Here is a 17,368-nt window from a genome sequence, read left to right as displayed (position 1 = left end):
TGACGTCACTCTGGGTGGAAAGGATACATTCTTTCTCTGGTGACTTGATAAGGTATGGTACGAACATTGCAAAACGTGAACGCGTGGGGCTCTGTTGGTCTAAATCTAAAGCATGACTGTGCAAAATGAGAATTACCGAATTAAAAAAGTCAACTTATTATTACTATCAGGTGTAGATCAAATAGGTTAAGTCTATTTTTATCAAACAGCATCTCAATATTCATCCTCATAGCCTGCCAACAGAGGCTATGGGCAGGGGCGCGGGAACGATTTTTGACTGGGGGAGCAAGTTTACAAAAAAGGGCACTTTTGTTTACTAAAAGGCCAATTTTTTTTTTGAAGTTTTAAGATAAAGTATAGCAATAATGATAATCCGGTATACAAAGAAGGGCACCATGCTATGTTATAATGATGTAACCTACTGTCAAGCTTTAAAGCAACATGCGGCCATGGCCGCTAAGTAGTGCTTGAATGAACCGCCGGTGCTACCTCCTCAATCGGCCAAGTTTGGCCGGCGGTCTCTTCTAGCCAATTATTTAATTTTGCAATAGAATGATCGTGGATTAACTGTCGAAAATACGTAGTATCAAAGAGTGATGCAAAATTAGGTCAGCGCGTCGTAATCGCCACTGTTGCATTGTGCGGGGATATTTGTTATTGATAGAATCATGGCGAAAGAATATATCCATCTGCGATCACCAGCGCTGTAAGTCTTGTTTGTAATTCCCGACGTTTATTTTAACAAAGTCTTAATCCGAAGTGCTAATCGACTGGCAATTTTGTCGTTTTTATGTCGATTCGATGTTGTCGGACATTGAACCGTTGTTAAAAAGAAGAACTAAGTTAGTTGACATCAATGAGGAAAACATTTTTTGATCATATTTTGCAAAAATTATGTTTCTTTTAGTAATGTAGGCCTACATCATTGAAATAGCTAAAACCTTAATTGCTAAGACAACAGGGATCAGATGTCAGTAGATGTAACAGAAAAAATATTTCGCACTTGCTAGTGCATCGTCAGTTCTGATGAAGAGCAGTTAAAGCCTACAAGTAGGCTAATGTTTTAATCATTGAAATACTTATTTTATTACCTTGCCGTCATCGTCAACACAATCATGTCGAACGTTGTTTTTCGTTCATTCGTTGCTAAAAAGAATTCTAGAGGAGTGGCGAACTTCTATTAAATCAGCCACATTGGAGACACTCGTGCGAGTGTCGTTTGAATAGTAGCCTACTCAGAGGCGCCGGAACGATTTTTGACTGGGGGGGCAGGATTACGAAAAAAGGGCACTTTTTTTAACTAAAAGGCCAATTTTTTTCAAGTTTTAAGATAAGTTATAGCGACAATGCTAATCTATCAGCTCACTAAGTATTGAGTAATGATAGCCTACAAGTGTCCGGTATACAAAGAAGAGCATCATGCTAAATTATAATGATGTCACCTACTGTGAAGCCTTAAAACAGCCTGCGGCCATGGCCGCTAAGTAGTGCTTGAATGACCGTCGGTGCTACCTCCTCAATCGGCCAAGTTCGGCCGCCGGTCTCTTCTAGCCAATTATTTAATTTCGCAATAGAATTATCGTGGATTAAATGTCGAAAATATGTAGTATCAAAAAGTGATGCAAAATTAGGTCAGCCCGATATAATCGCCACTGTTGTATTGTGCGGGAATATTTGTTATTGATGGAATATATCCATCTGCGATCACTAGCGCTGTAAGTCTTGTTTGTAATTCCCGACGTTTATTTTAACAAAGTCTTAATCCGAAGTGCTAATTTACATCGGCTGGCAATATTGTAGTTTTTATGTCGATTCGATGTTGTCGGACATTGAATCGTTGTTAAAAAGGAGAACTAGGTTAGTTGACATCCGAGGGGAAAACATTTTTTGATCATATTTTGCAAAAATTATGCTTCTTTTAGTAATGTCTTTCACATCATTGAAATACTTATTACCTTGCCGGCGTCAACACATGTCGAACGTTCACAAGCTGGGGCACAGCTGACTCTTCCAATCTTAAAATTCTGAACACCTTGCAAAACAATGCACTGAGATGTATAGCCAACTGTGACTACTACACAAAACTTTCCCCCAAATATAAGGAGTTTGATATACTCAAGATAGAAGATATTCATCGACTAGAACTAGGAAAATTTATGTTTAAAATCCACCATAATATATTACCAAATCATTTTGAAAACATGTTCACAAAATCTAAAGACATTCACAAGTATTCAACCAGAAGTGCTAAGAAAGAGTCTATATATATTCAGCAAATAAATTCCAATTCTGGGAAAAAATGCATTAAATATGCTGGAGCAACCTTGTGGAATAATATCCCAAAGCAAATCACAATGTTGTCGTTTTCTTCTTTCAAAAAGGAATATAAAAAACAACTCATTTCAAATTACTAAAGCTGATTTTTGGCATTATTTACATTATTGGCATTGATAAACTGTCCTAGGCTACCAGTTACTGACCCATTTAAGTGTCATTTTGTGATTATATTGTTGCTTTAGGCTACTGTTGTTGATAACTTTTTTTTTCCTTTTTTGTTGTTGTTGTTGTTTTTCTTTGTGTTTGTTTGTTTTTTCTGTACTATTAATCCAATTATATATTGTATCCAGTAAAACATCCCATGTGGGGGCACCTTGACATAGATAACCGCATGGTTTTTTCGGTGCCTCCATGGTGTAGTTTCCATATAAAAAAAAAAGCTATTTGTTATATCTCCTGATGTGTACTTTGAAAATGAATGTGGAGCTATGCCGAAAATAAACTTGATTGATTGATTGATTGTTTTTCGTTGCTAAAAAGAATTCTAGGGGAATGGTGAACTTCTTTAAAATCAACCACATTGGAGACACTCGTGCGAATGTCGTTAGATGGTCCCGCAGTACTGGATTACAATCCCGATAAAACAGTTATTGCGTGGTGCAACGATTCTATTGTAGGACGTCGCCCAAGCCCAGACTTCAACAATGCTAAGTGATCATTTTAGCATTGTTGCAAGTTTAATGCTATTTACTTGTGCTATCGTTGTTTTTATTTTGTATTTTGGCCTCCAAGCACGCAGATTTGGCAACCGAGCAGGAGCTCCCGGTAGGCCACGATGGCTGCCGAAAAAAAAAACGAGTTTTAAGGCCTGTACTGTGTTGCAAACTTTTGTGCCATAAATATTATTTTGAGGCAAAAATGAAAGATTATAATTAGGCTAAAAGCGAATAGCAGAAATTGTATACCGGTATTGCAAAATGTGCAGTAGCTTACATGACTTTAAAAGGGCACCATTGCCCCCTGCCCCTCCATCTGCAGAAATTTTGAGGGCAGGGGGGCATTCGCCCCCACTGCCCCCCTGCTTCCGGCGCCCCTGGCTATGGGGCATATGCACAAAATGTTTCTTATTTTCGTAATGTGAAATTAATTGATCACCATTTATTCAAATTGTGCTTATTCTGCATATTTTTTGCTTTATTCATGAAACAATAAGATGCAGATGACGCTGTAATTAAAGCAGCTCAATGAAGCTAATTAATACCCCACGTGACATGACAATTAAAATTACAAATCTTTGTTGATAAAGTAGACTATTAGCAATATTTGTTATCTCATGTAATTTCAGCCTAGGCTGATGTGAAGATGTGGCTTACTAAAGTATTCTGTAGGCTACAAACCTAAGTAGGCTATAAACACAAGGCATGTAACGACTCATCCGGATTTGTAGGCCTATCACATAGGCTACGTTATAGGCCTGTCTGGATAACTTATGATTGCATAGCCTATCTCTGTCAATTTTGGTGACCCGGCCTGCGTCAGTGGTTCAAAACCTCTATATTTCGGAATAAACTTACAAATAAGTTTTCTCACACCGGAAAGGTTCAATCAATCAATATGCCAAACGCAAGAAATTTTTAGGGTGGATTAAGAAAAACCTACGTAAAACAAATAAACTACGGTACGTAAACCTGTAACTGAAAGATCAATGTTCCAAGATAGTCGAGTAAAATCTAATCCAACGATACGTTTTTGGTTAAAAACATTGTGAATTTGTTGTTGTTCTGGGTTTAGTGCGCAACACAACGTAGACTATGAATGAATTCTTTATTAATTCAAGGATGCTCATTTTTCACTGCACGAAGCTTTGTGCTTTTTAAGATTTTCATTCGTTTCAGATTTGATCGAGTACACAACGAAACCAAGTTGCTACGATTTGGAAACGAATGAACACAAAAACCCTCTGGAGAATTAAAAAAAAACATGGCAACACGTAACACAAACATCAATGAACCATAACATGTCAACAATATTGTATCAGATTATATTGCGCCAAAATGTTTTCTGCTGGTCTAGCTAGTTGCGGGGTTACCTTGTGCCTTGCTGAAAAGCTAGGATGCAGGACAGCAATTTATGAAAATGTATTAATAAAGAGGTGTGTTCACTTATAGCTGTTTCCATCACAGATATGCGTTGATCTCAAAGCTTTAGGCTAAATACTGCACTGTGGTACCTTTTCTAAAATATAACTGTGGTGAAAGTTTGACAATTTTTTCATCCCTAAGCATTTTCGCAACAGCTAAGAGCCTGCAAAAGGACATCAAACAAATGGAAAATTTTGTAGGTGTGTAGCACCCTTTTGTACTCTACACTTGTGTTTATGACAGTCTCTATAATTTTTAACATCAAATTGATGGTTAAAAAAAGAATATCAATTCAGACTTAAGCAGTGCTGTATTTGAGGGTATACGGTGGTATACGCAATATACGGCGGTATATTCAGTATACTCTCTGCTTTTTCGAGCAACTAAAGTATGCCCTCTGGTTTTCCAAAGAGAGTTTTCCAAAGTGGTGACAACTGACGCGAATTAATTTATTTAGAGCATTGTTAGATGTCAGCAGAATGCAGATGAGACTTTGCGATAATGCCGACACTGAAAATGGTCAACTATTGGTTAATATTGCTAACTTGCAACCTGAAAAACTGATAGAAGGAAATTTGTGTCATGGAAAAGCAGAAGTGCGAAGAATTTTTAGATGGTTTGACATTGATGAAATACAGTTTATCCAAGGATTAAGAGACTTTAATGAAAAAGTTGAAATTGTGCCCAATAATTTGAAGCCTTTCTTGACAATGATAGCTATTTCAACTTTACCTTGTTTAAAAGCAGAATGTGAACGTGGTTTCAGTTTAATGAACAATATTATCACAGGTTTAAGAGCATCTTTGTTAGACAATTAAAAAAGAATAAAAAAACCTTGATTAAGTGTTGTTATGAAGACATCTATAATGAGTTTGGGAACAAAGTTTCGGGTAAGAAAGTTTTGCTTAAAACCTAATATTATAACTCAATTTATTGCATAATATGATAGAGATTTTAACCCTGAATCTGTTTGAAAGAAACAAGTTTTTGATTTTTACTGGGCTAGTGTGTTGTAGGTCAATGATATTGTCAATACTTTTTAAACCTTATATTCAACAAATATAACATATGCTATTAATGTGGTTTATTCAACTTTCAATGATTGATTGTTCAACAGAAAGTATGTTAGCACCGTACCGTAATGATTTGCAGAACTTTGTAAACTTGTGCGAGCCAAGGTAGGTTTTTAAACATTAAGTTTTAAATCAACTTGATTTTCCAAAATATGTTTCACAGACACAGTTTTTTGTGACATAAGAAAAGTTTCAAAGTTTGTCTTTTCACATTCCACTAATTAGTAGCCAAGTGGTAAAGACAATAGAAAATACCTTAATGACAGTTTGTTTCTTTGTTTGATATTTGTCGTAAACAATACATTTTGTATGACAGTAGTTGCAAGTATAGACTTATTTGCTCGGCCCATGGCAAAAGTATGTTTTGTCAACCTCTTTTAGCTATCACCAAGTTCTGATATTATTGGTTCAAGATTATGAATAAATGTACATTGTACAACCCAAGTATGCAAATTGCAAGCATACAGTAAAATTACAGTAAAGCTGCTTTAAAATTACAATATTATTTCACATTTCTATTTTTTAGAGTACTTTTGTGTTTTTTCTGGCGGTGTCCATTGGTGCTATGTTTATAAATACCAACATTTTGCTGTCAATGAGAAATATGTTGGGTAGAAACCAACTTCGGAGTTTATTTCATGATGAAATGCATCGTGTCATCCAAGAATATAAAGCTTTGTCTTCGCCAGAAAAATCAGTAAGCTTCTATTCTTTCATCAATCAATTCAATTATGTTTTCCTTTTTTTGCAGGATGCTTTATCATCCTTTTTTAATTTTTTGGATTAATCAGTACAAAGAAAGCAGAAAGATTTCACATAAAGCGACTAAAGTTTCATGGTTAAGTTTTGCAAGATGTCAATTTTACTTTCCTCACAAGCTTATCATAACAATAAGAAGTGGAGCACTGTTGTTAATTTTTACTTTTATTTCACACACTCAACATTCTAAACACCCATTTTATCATTGCACTTTTCACACGCATGAGAGATGTTGACAATGTTTAGTCTTTGAAAATGTGAATTTAATCTCAGATGTAATTTAATAACTCCGTTTTAGCCTTTTAAAAACTTCAACATGTGATAGAATTAGCATGATTTATGTGCCAATTTTACAGTACAATTATATGAATGTCATTTTTGTGCAACTTGTCCTACAATATTTAAAAGGATTGTGATGTCATGTTTTGTAAAGTCCCAGCTTATGCTCACGTAGCCTAATAGATGTTCAATTTGGTGAAGCATGGCTTTTTCCTGGCAAAAGCGTGCCGGTACATGGAATGATAGATAGAGCAAAGTTACTTAAAGTGAATTTGACACACACGGATTGATGGTTAGAAGGAGTCGCCTGTTCGTGATGAACGTCTTCGCGAGTGGTTTGATGCCATGGAGGATAATGGACAGTACAAAACCGGAGACGACATTAACAATGTACCTTACTTATTTCAGGTATTTACAATATTAATAACTTTTTTTTTATTCTTTAACCAAAGACAGATAAAACCAAGCAACCACACGGCATTTACATAATATATAATGTATAATGTTAAATGCCGTGTGGTTGCTTGGTTTTATCTGTCTATGGTTGAAGAAAGTCACCTCTTTACCAACCGTTTTTTCTTTAAAAGTCATAAAATTAAAGCTGATATCACCTGTTGTTGAATTAGTTACATTTTTATTTGTTGAAGATAACAATTTTACGTTGAATAATAATTTTTTCTGTTTTATTAATTTCAGTGATGTTTTTTTTACAGAAAAATTTTAAGCCTGAATACATAATGGGGAAGGGAAGGACAAAGAATGTCTCTGTGGTGATTGGGATACCTTCTATAAAGCGGCCAAACGGGGTTTCTTATTTGCATGAAACACTTCGGAGTTTAATCGACAATATGTACCCGGTAAAGGAAAAAAATGTTGCCATTGTTGTTTTACTTGCTGAAACCAATATGGACTACGTGTACGGAACAGCAGAGTGAGTTGTTACAAAAGTCATCATCACTGTATTCTATTTTAACTGCATTGTTTCTTTTGCATTCCAACAATGAAAAATACATCACAATGGATCGATTCATTCTAAAACATATGTTTATACCTTTGATAGACCTACAGTCATTGTGTGTTGTTTACTTTTCTCTATATTTTATTGACTCTCCTGATTTCGTCCAGGCACATTTATTCAAACTTTTCAAGAGAAATTGACAATGGGTTGTTGCAAATCATATCACCCCCTTTACATTTCTATCCAAACTTTCGTCGGCTGCCACAAACGTTTGGAGACCTCCCAAAAAGGTTGCAATGGAGATCTAAAGAAGTATTTGATGCGGCTTATCTAATGTTCTATTGCCGAAATGTTGCACCATATTACCTCATGATGGAAGATGACGTAATCGCTGCCATAGGGTAAGTGGGTAAAGTGCTAAGTAGACACAATAGATATGTACAGTAGTAATAGTTTTAACTCCGTGCATGTCTAATAAGTAAGCGTTTTAGACTTGGGAAGATGACGTTTCATAATAAATATAATTTTTACCTTTGCCAAGCAGTTTCGTGCATCAAGCTGTTTATTTTATTTGCATCAATTTTATGAGCACCAGAAATCAGAGTGGAAAATTGTTTCATGGCACAGAAAGTGTTTAACAAAAGATATGAAACATGAGTTTGCAACAAGATTCTTTAATTGATTCTGATCAGGGTTGTCGGTATTTTACCCGACCCAAAAAAAACCGGGTGGGTTTTTTTAAAAAAACCCACTTAAAAAAACCCATAAAAAAACCCAGAGCATCATATTTTTCCAGTTTTTATTAAAAAATTAAAAAAATGAACAAAAACACTACAAGGCACTTAAAACAAACTTTAAATTAGGACTTAAGGATGTGATTGTGAAGTAAATTTCCAAGAATAAACTGAACACGCAGTGGATATTGTACAGTACACAAAAATCAAGTAATGCCACTTTGTGTATACTACATTAAAACTCATTTATGCAAGAAGGCCTTATAGTTAAACTGGTGAAAGTACTACTCTGCTGTAGTCTGTATATATAATATGATGTGAAATGCAATTTAGGAGGCTATTTACCAATTACAGATTCTGGATTCTAACCCATGGCTGTTTCAGAGCATTTGCCTAAATGGCCATTGGCCACGCAATCGCTCAATTGCTCATCCATTACTATATATAATATATATATAAATGATAAAAAATGTTTAAACATGATGGCATAAATGCTCCTTGCCTTCAAATCTAAAGCAAATGATGATGCAATAATGTGATTTCTACCACGGTAGCATCAACTTGGTATAGAAATCGGTGGATGATGCAACATCCAACTTGATCTTGAAATTAATGGATGATGCAACATTCAAGCAACAACAGCCCTAGTGCATTATTTTATTGAGTTATGCAAGCATGTACTGTGAGTGAAAGGCACTTCATTCGTAAAAAGTAGTTTTGAGGTGAAATAAGCATGAATCTACCTTTTTTTGCACCTGTTTTAAAAAAAAACAATAAAACCCAAAAAAACCCGGGTTTTTTTAAAAAAATCCGGGCGGGTTGGGCTTTTTTAAAAAAAACCGGGTTTTTCTCAACCCTGATTCTGATACTTGGTGAGTTAATTCCGTTTGTATGTTTCTGTGTCTAACATGTCTTCCAGGTGACGACAAAAACTTACTGTACTTTGTTTTGTATTTCATGTGCATGAAATTCCAGAAAGTTAAAATATGAGTGTTGCTTTGTTTTAGTTACATCGGAGCTTTACAAAATTTTGCCGCAATGCATAAAAACAATCCATACGTCTATTTGTCACTGGCTGACTTAAGTTCTATCGGGAAACTGTTTAGAACATCGGATATTCCCATCTGGTAAGTAAGCTCAAGGTCACTTTCAACCATTGTGACGTTGTCATAAAATATAAAAAAAACTTAGGAATTTGTGTACGTCATTTGGGTTAGGATTTCTTCAAAATTTTGAACAAGTTACCTCATGTAAAGCTAGGAAGCCTTTGACATCTTTTTCCGCAATTGTCAAAAACTACTCTCACATTTATTTCTTCACATTTTGCACCAGACTCAAATGGTCCATATCATAAAACGTAGAAGAAAAATAAAACAGAAACTCAACTCCCCAAGAGCTAAGTTATAACGAACCAAATGCAAGGATTGTTCGCACGAACTTCATAAAGCCATTAGTGGGGGGCATGTGATAACTTTGCTTTTTCTATTTTCTAACTGTAAGACTATTATTTTGCTTTTCGTTTATTTTCGTTGTTGTTTCTTATGACGTTATAAGTCAAACAGTTTTCATTTAGCCAATCTATGAGGACGTTGTTGCATTGGTGATTGAACATTGGCCATTACACAATGAGCTGAAAAGCAGTAATCGTATTCAAGTTTGATAGTTTTAATAGGAAATAAAAATGTATCATATGTTTAACATTAATTAGATTTACAGAAAGAGATTATTCACCAGGCATTGATTATAATATGATTTGCGTTCTTCCGGTGTTATGCCACTTACTGCTGAACAGGTAGCCTGGTGTTTTCCTGCCACTACCATCAGGTGGTCGCCTAGTGCAGCCACCGGATGAACGCAAGTAATTTCATATTACTAAATAAATTCTTCATATACAGTATAAACAATGAAATAGACGCTGATATCTCTCAGCTTTTGTTTTGGTTCCTTGATGTTATTAAGTAATACATTAGTTTTTTATAGAATAATTATGTTTGTATTTTCTTGTTTTTAGCCCACCACTCATCTTTTGAACTTTTTCGATTGTTTTCGTTTTTTCAGGGTCACATATCTTTTCAACTTTTACGGCGATAAGCCAATAGACTGGCTCATGAATGACTTTGTAACGATCAAGGCTTGCCATCCCGAGATGGAACCCACCGAGTGCTGGCAGATTAAAGATAGTTTAAAGCCTGCTCTTAGCCGTGGAATCTTTCAGCATATAGGTAACATTGGGTGATGGCAACATGCTTTGAGAGACCGTTTGTCGTATCCAGGCATTTGATTCAGCTCCAGTGATTGATGATTTAGTTTGAGATGAGGTTGCGCTCTCTTTCAAGCATGCTATCAAATGTGTGTTAGAGGTTTTTCTATACTATAAACAGATAGTTGACGATGAAGTACAGCAATTCGGTTGAATGAATGCAGTAGATGTTATAGCCTACATAGCAAACGACACATACAATTTTTTAGTTTTTTGTCTTGTCCAATATTTCGTTTATTTGAAGGAATTCATTCTTCTTTGGATGGGAAGTACCAAAATCTATATGATTCCTCCTTTATCTTTCATCCTGCATCCAGTAATCCTCACATGAATCCGATCGGAACGGTGAGCATTGTTGGAATTTCCATTGCAAGTCACATAACCCAGAGGCAGGCCAGTAACCAAGACATATAATGATGCCGACGTTGTATTGATATTATATTTAGCCGCGTCTCTGCTTAACATTGGCGGTTAAGGTTTGCTACGTAAGCGGGAATGCAAAGAGACTAACCTTTGTAAAAATGTCAAGTGTCAACATGTATTTTGATTTAAAAAACATTTGTCAACACTTTCTTAACATATTCCACTCTGAGCATATAGTTTTTGCTGTTTTTGGAAATCCCTATTGTAAATAGGGTTGCCAGATGTTCACTATTTTAGTGAACAAATCACTATTTTAAGAAAATATTCACTGTAAACTATTTTGACAATTAATTTTTGTCTACAATTCTGTCAATATATTTTAGCCAATAGCCATGGATTAACCAGTGACTATACACTTCTGCTGCTTAGAGAGTAAAAGCACATGAGTCTGGTGCTTTGAGGAAAAACCCCTAATATGCTACCCCAGTGTAATTTCGCCAAAGCCAGGCTTGGCCAGCACGAAGTCCAAAAGTGGAGTGTACACTGTACAGCCGGTATCCGATCAATTGGTCGAAAGACAATTGGTCGACAGTCATTTGGTCGACAGACAATTGGTCGACAGGACGTTTGGTCGACAGACATTTGGTCGACAAGACATTTGGTCGACAGACATTTGGTCGACAGGACGTTTGGTCGACAGACAATTGGTCGACAAGATATTTCGTCGACAGGACATTTGGTCGACAGAACGATTCATTTTAGGGTTAACTAACCCTAACCTAACTCTAGCCCTAACCCTAACTCTAACTCAAATGTCCTGTCGACCAAATGTCTTGTCGACCAAATGTCTTGTCGACCAAATGTCCTGTCGACCAAATGTCTGCCGACCAAATGTCCTGTCGACCAAATGTCTGTCGACCAATTGTCTGTCGACCAAACGTCCTGTCGACCAAATGTCTATCGACCAAATGACTGTCGACCAAATGTCTGTCGACCAATCGACCGGCCACCGTACAGCCTAGGTAGCTGACAAACTGAAAGCCACTAGCCTGAGCAACTAACAGCCTAGAAGTTTGGCCATTTAACTGTTTGTTTATAGACTGTGTAGGCCAGCTACTCAATCATGTGTGATGTGCTTATAAGTTAAGATCATCGCTGGAAAAGTGGACTGACTTCTTTCAGAAAGAAACTGCACCTAAATTGTTAAAATTTGTCCAGTATGCAATGTCTATTCCTGTATCTAATGCCAATGTTGAGAGAATTTTCAGTGTTATGGGTAACATATTGACAGATGAGCGCAGTGGCGTAGCCAAGGGGGGGGGGTTACAACCCCCCCCCCCCTTTGTCACGCGTGTGACGTCATGATATTGAGAATGATGCTTTCAGTCTTTATGCCTCAAAACAAAGTTTGCCTAATTTTAAACGAAACTGCATTAACAGAGCGAGTTTTGCCAATACCAAACATTCAAATATCTCAGCTGGGAATTAGCAACAAGAAAACGTAGAGACTTAGCTTTATTACCGAAAAATGCCCAAGAAAACGTGATCTTATCCTTTTGATATGCCACCGGACAGCACCATTTTACAGGAATATTTATACCCATATTTTTTGTTGAAAATGCTCTCAGAATGCACCAAATTCAAAGTAATTTTTCAAAATTTTCTGGGAGAGGTCCTCCAAACTTCCCGCCGCTTGGTGTCGCCTTTGGCGAAGACGCCATCGGGCTTCGCCCGACAGCCGTCAAACCCCCCCCCCCCCCCTTTCAAAATTCCTGGCTACGCCACTGAGCGAAACCGTTTAGCTGTGTGTATTCTTTAACATACCTTTTAGCTGCTTAGAATTTAACGAACAAATTTCTGCAAATAAACCTTTATTGAAAGCAGCAGTCGCATGAAAAGTATGTTAAGTAAACTAAGTTACATAAGCAAGTAGGAGTGTTCTAATTAGCGCTTCTAATCGTGGGTCTCTTTTCTTGCCATTTTTTGGTTCAGTAGGTATATGCTGTGTAGTGTGTAGGCCTACACTGCAAGATACTAGCTAGCCAATTACCTGGATTCAAACTGTGATAAGTAGAGCACTATACTTGCTAAAGAAGATCAAGAAAGTAAAATTTTATTAATTTTCATCTGTGGTATCACTTATGAACCAAATTGTTGTGTCAGACAACATCACATATTGTATTGCAACAATTTATGCAATAATTCTTTGCATATTTGGGCGTGGTTGCACTCATTTAGGCGTGTTGCATGCGTTAGAGGGTGCAATTGCGCGTATTTTGGGCTTTGGCATGTGTTTGAGACAGTGGCCTAGCCAAGAAGGGAGTTTTTGGGGTTGCAACCCCCTTTTGGCACGCGTGTGACGTCACTATATTGAGAATGATGCTTTTAGTCTCTATGTCTTTAAAACAAAGTTTGCCTAATTTTAAACGAAACTGCATTAAAAGAGCGAGTTTTACCAATACCAAACATTCAAATATCCCAGTCAGGAATTAGCAACAAGAAAACATAGAGACATAGCTCTATTACCGAAAAATGCCCAAGAAAACATGATCTTATCCTTTTGCTATGCCACCAGACAGCACCATTTTACAGGAATATTTATACCCACATTTTTGTCGAAAATGCTCTCAGAATGCACCAAATTCAAAGTAATTTTTCAAAATTTTCTAGGGGAGGCCCCCCAGACCCCCCGCCACTGGGTGTCGCCTTTGGAGAAGACGCCGTCGGGCTTTGCCCGCCGGCCGTCAACCTCCCCTTTCACAATTCCTGGCTACGCCACTGCTTTGAGAACTTTGAGGATGCAGTCGCGCGCTTTCAAAATGTTCACTATTTTGAGGAAAAAAATCTGGCAACCCTAATTGTAAACCTAACCGTCAAACGCGTTTGGAACATAACTCTGTGTTGACAATCGTTATCTCCAGGCTTAAGACCGGTGGTTGACAATTTAGATTAAGTAGACCGGAAGGTAAGGAAGCCAATCTTCAATTGAAGCCAATCTTCTTTGTGTCCGTCTTCAGGCGTGTCATTAATCTGTATCCCCCTAACATCAGTTTAAACAGACGGCGTAAGAAGAAGGATTCCAACCATGCTAATGCTGATAGTATTCCAGCTTTTTGGTTAATCTAATAATAAAAAATCTATTTAGATCAATTTGACCACTTAACCCAAACACTGGACTCCCATCAGCATCAATAAGCTTGGAATCTCTCTTTTTGTGCTGCATCTGCATTCTTCATCAGTTTAAACCGATGCTGGAGCATATGGGTTAAGTGTCCTACCAAAGACACAAGCGCATACTCATGAGCAGTGTTGAATCAGCGCCCTTTTGGACATCGAATCATGACTCTCGACTATGCAGCCGACGTATTCCCTGGTTACTATTTTCAGTGACCAATTATTCTTATAACCAAACAATTTTTTCTCATAACCAAATTTTATTTAAATGTTTCCCTATAACAAGTGCTTGGTTTCAGATCGACTCATCTTTTATGTTCCTGAATCAAACGGATCCAGTATTGTGGTATGAAGACAGCGGAGGCATGGTTAAGTTGTTGTTGATTACCGAATCCACTTTCGATGACTACCTAACTGTGAACTATGCCAAGCCCTTAAAGGTTACAAAGATATTGGTCAAGACAGGGTACCAGGATAGAAAGGCGATGTGAGATGATGTTGAGTGATTAAGAAAATTCCTGTTTTTCCTGTTTAGCTTTGGCACTGCATATTAATTAGATAGCATGATAATTATGCGTTCTTCTGGCCTACCTAACAGGATATTTTAAAGGTTAAAATAGAAAAAAAAAATATTAAGATCAATAAAATAAAGTTTGTTGTGTCAAAAGTCAGTCGTGTCTGATTGACGAAACGTCGGAATGAAAGCAGATTATCATCTTATACATCTTGTGATAGTTCAGCTTAGTTCACACTAGAAGAACGCATAATTATTATGTTATTTCAGTAAATGCCTGTCAATTTTTACTGTATATTAATGTTAAGCAATGACAGAGTGACTATTTTAAGAATTGTACGAACTACAGTAGATGCAGGTACTGACCGTTTTGTAGGCTAGGCCTATATGCTAGCTTAATGCCTATTTTATCTACCACTTTAACAACTACAAAATAATATCTATTTATCAAAATTTTATTTTATTGATCTCAATATCTATTTTTTTACTATTTCAACCTTTAAAATATCCTGTTTCAAACCATGTTGTGATTTCAAATCAACGCTTGTAGTGATTTCTGAAACTTACTTATGCGGATGAAGGATGAATTGCCGCTTTGTTGCCGTTACATTTAAATTTATATCAGCGTGCAATTTTTAGGCTTACGGAAGGCTATGGCGTTCTGGAGGTGATGACACAAGACGACCAGGATGAGCCATTCGAGAAGTGTAGCGACTTCAACGCCAACGGGCTGGCAGAGTGCCACTTACATCATTACGAGATTAGGGCTCTACGAATACGGGTGACAGAAAGGGTGTTTTCTGTGTTATTTCGACTTATTTTCGTCATTTGATAAAAGGCTTATGAAATAATCCTCGCGTGGTTTTTACTAAACAGCTTGTATTCAGGTCAAACGGAGACGTAGCCTGTAGACTACCATTCGGTGGCGTAATCAAGATTGTAGCGTCACCTCGTTGGTCTTACTCTTTTTGTGAATTTAACCGCAGCCGGTATAGTCGCTTCGTGTATTTTAAGATTTCGTCGTCAGAACCATCATATTACAGATTGGCTGACGACAAACGTCCTATTTGGCGTTATTGGAAAGTGCAAAAACAAAATAACATAGTGTCATAGGATAATCGAACAGCCTCTCGTGCTACTGTTAAACATAGGCTGCTCTTTTTCGTAGAGGAAAATCAGGTCGGGCCGCTCCAAAAGTGACCTGTTCGGCGCTGGGCTTGACGGTCCTAGGGTAGGTCTTAGCACTCTTGGTCCTACTTTCTTGTTGTTTTTTGCGTTACCGTACAGCATTGTCAGGCAACCGCGGTGGCTAATTCACAAATAATATGCACAATTACACAGTATAGCCTAAGGATTTTTCCTGATTTTTATTTTAAGCGCTGTGTTTTTACATTTCGTGTTGGGCTATCTTTTTAAAAATTGTTTCAACTCGGTGGACCTTTTCTGTTGCGCAATTTTTCACTATTAAACTTGTTAATTACCGTATATTATTATTGTGCTCTGTGGGAAAGGTTACCAACCACTGCCAACTGAAAACACCAAAAGAGATTTTGTACGTTTTTGAAACCAGCCAGAAAACTTCTTTTTTTTAATATAGAAAGAATCAATTTTATTGGCTGGGATGTAAACTGGTTGGACTTCAGAACAACTATTCTTAGTCAGAGTTCAAACTGCATCAATGAGTGGGCTATTAAACAATTAGATGGTAGTAGCCTATAGGCTGTAGCTGTATCAAAGAATGAAAGATGGAAAATATAATGAATGCACTGGTTTTAGTTGAAAGATTAAGCTTACAATTGAAGAAAAATCATGTTTGGCTATGATTAGGCCTACTTTTAGTGTTTTTGCTTTGTGCTTTTAGGCTATTCGTTTTTTTTCACATACCGGTAGCCTACTACTTTTGTAGGGCATGACATATTTTTGACATTTAAACTCTTTTTCGTTGGAAACTTTTTCGCCACTCGAGGGACTCTGCCTTTTACCACCCTTGGGCGGTAACGCGGTCTAAATGTTCGGGCAGGTGTCGAGCAGCCATTGAATTAATTCGTCATGCAGTTCACGAAGACCACACACACTATTTGGCGCATGGTAAATGGTGTGATCTGCGGTTTGTTCCTCCTTGCCACTCTCACAGATCGCGGATGCAGCCATCCACAGGATTTCACTTTCACTAGACTATCGCAGCAGTAAACAACTTTTTGTTGTCATTTTTACTGAACATCAGCCTATTATGTTTCAACGTAGCCTAATGCTGATGCTTGACATTTGTCATGTAGCGGATGCTGCTTTTCAGCATACACGCTCATACGTAGCCACGCTCACATTACAAGCAGGGATAAAATAGCTCATATTTTGCTTGTAACAAAATTGCTAAGCATTGATGGATTGTAGTTGACTGAGTAGTTTTTTTTTTTATAATTATAGGATAGTGCGCAGGGAAAAAAATATTTTTTTAAAAGCTTATTCTGAATGTGTTATGCTGGCATAGCCTATGTCTTATGGTGTATGTTGCATGCAAGTAACCTTGTTGAATCGTTTTCTTCGCTTCATATAAATCGCGAGGTCTGAAATATACGTTTAATTACTTAATAATAAAAAATTGAACCAATGCAACACGGAAAGAATTCATAATAAACGAAAAAAAGAGTAACTCGGCCCTGCACTTGCTGAATGGAGACAATTGAATGATGAGACCAAAGATTGGTTGTCCTCGATCAGCCGTTCAGTATAGTCAGGAAAACATTGACATCCCGAGATGGTTGATGAATGAATTTTCAGCCTCATGTGACAGAAGACAACGACTGCAAAATTAAGATAACACCATACATGATTTTTA

The 17,368-nt window shown here is 37.0% G+C and overlaps 1 protein-coding gene across 2 annotated transcripts; it reads left to right on the top strand.

The window, feature by feature from the left end:
- Positions 1-5,203: 5,203 nt before the first annotated feature.
- LOC145770759 (alpha-1,3-mannosyl-glycoprotein 4-beta-N-acetylglucosaminyltransferase A-like) lies at positions 5,204-15,377 on the top strand. 2 transcript variants are annotated; one of them, XM_082582469.1, is made up of 10 exons: positions 5,204-5,308; positions 6,018-6,188; positions 6,830-6,937; positions 7,243-7,460; positions 7,655-7,888; positions 9,229-9,348; positions 10,280-10,443; positions 10,726-10,826; positions 14,318-14,505; positions 15,172-15,377. In XM_082582469.1, exons 1-10 carry the CDS (start codon positions 5,270-5,272, stop codon positions 15,362-15,364), a joined length of 1,536 nt encoding a protein of 511 aa, XP_082438595.1. In that variant the 5' UTR covers positions 5,204-5,269; the 3' UTR covers positions 15,365-15,377. The 2 variants fall into 2 exon arrangements, with proteins under 2 accessions (XP_082438595.1, XP_082438594.1); XM_082582468.1 differs by having other exon boundaries at positions 6,827-6,937.
- Positions 15,378-17,368: the final 1,991 nt, after the last annotated feature.

Source organism: Aplidium turbinatum, chromosome 5 (assembly GCF_918807975.1).
Source record: "Aplidium turbinatum chromosome 5, kaAplTurb1.1, whole genome shotgun sequence".
Lineage (NCBI taxonomy): Eukaryota > Metazoa > Chordata > Ascidiacea > Aplousobranchia > Polyclinidae > Aplidium > Aplidium turbinatum.
The sequence above is the reverse complement of the archived record's forward strand: the minus strand, read 5'-3'. Positions and strand labels throughout refer to the sequence as shown.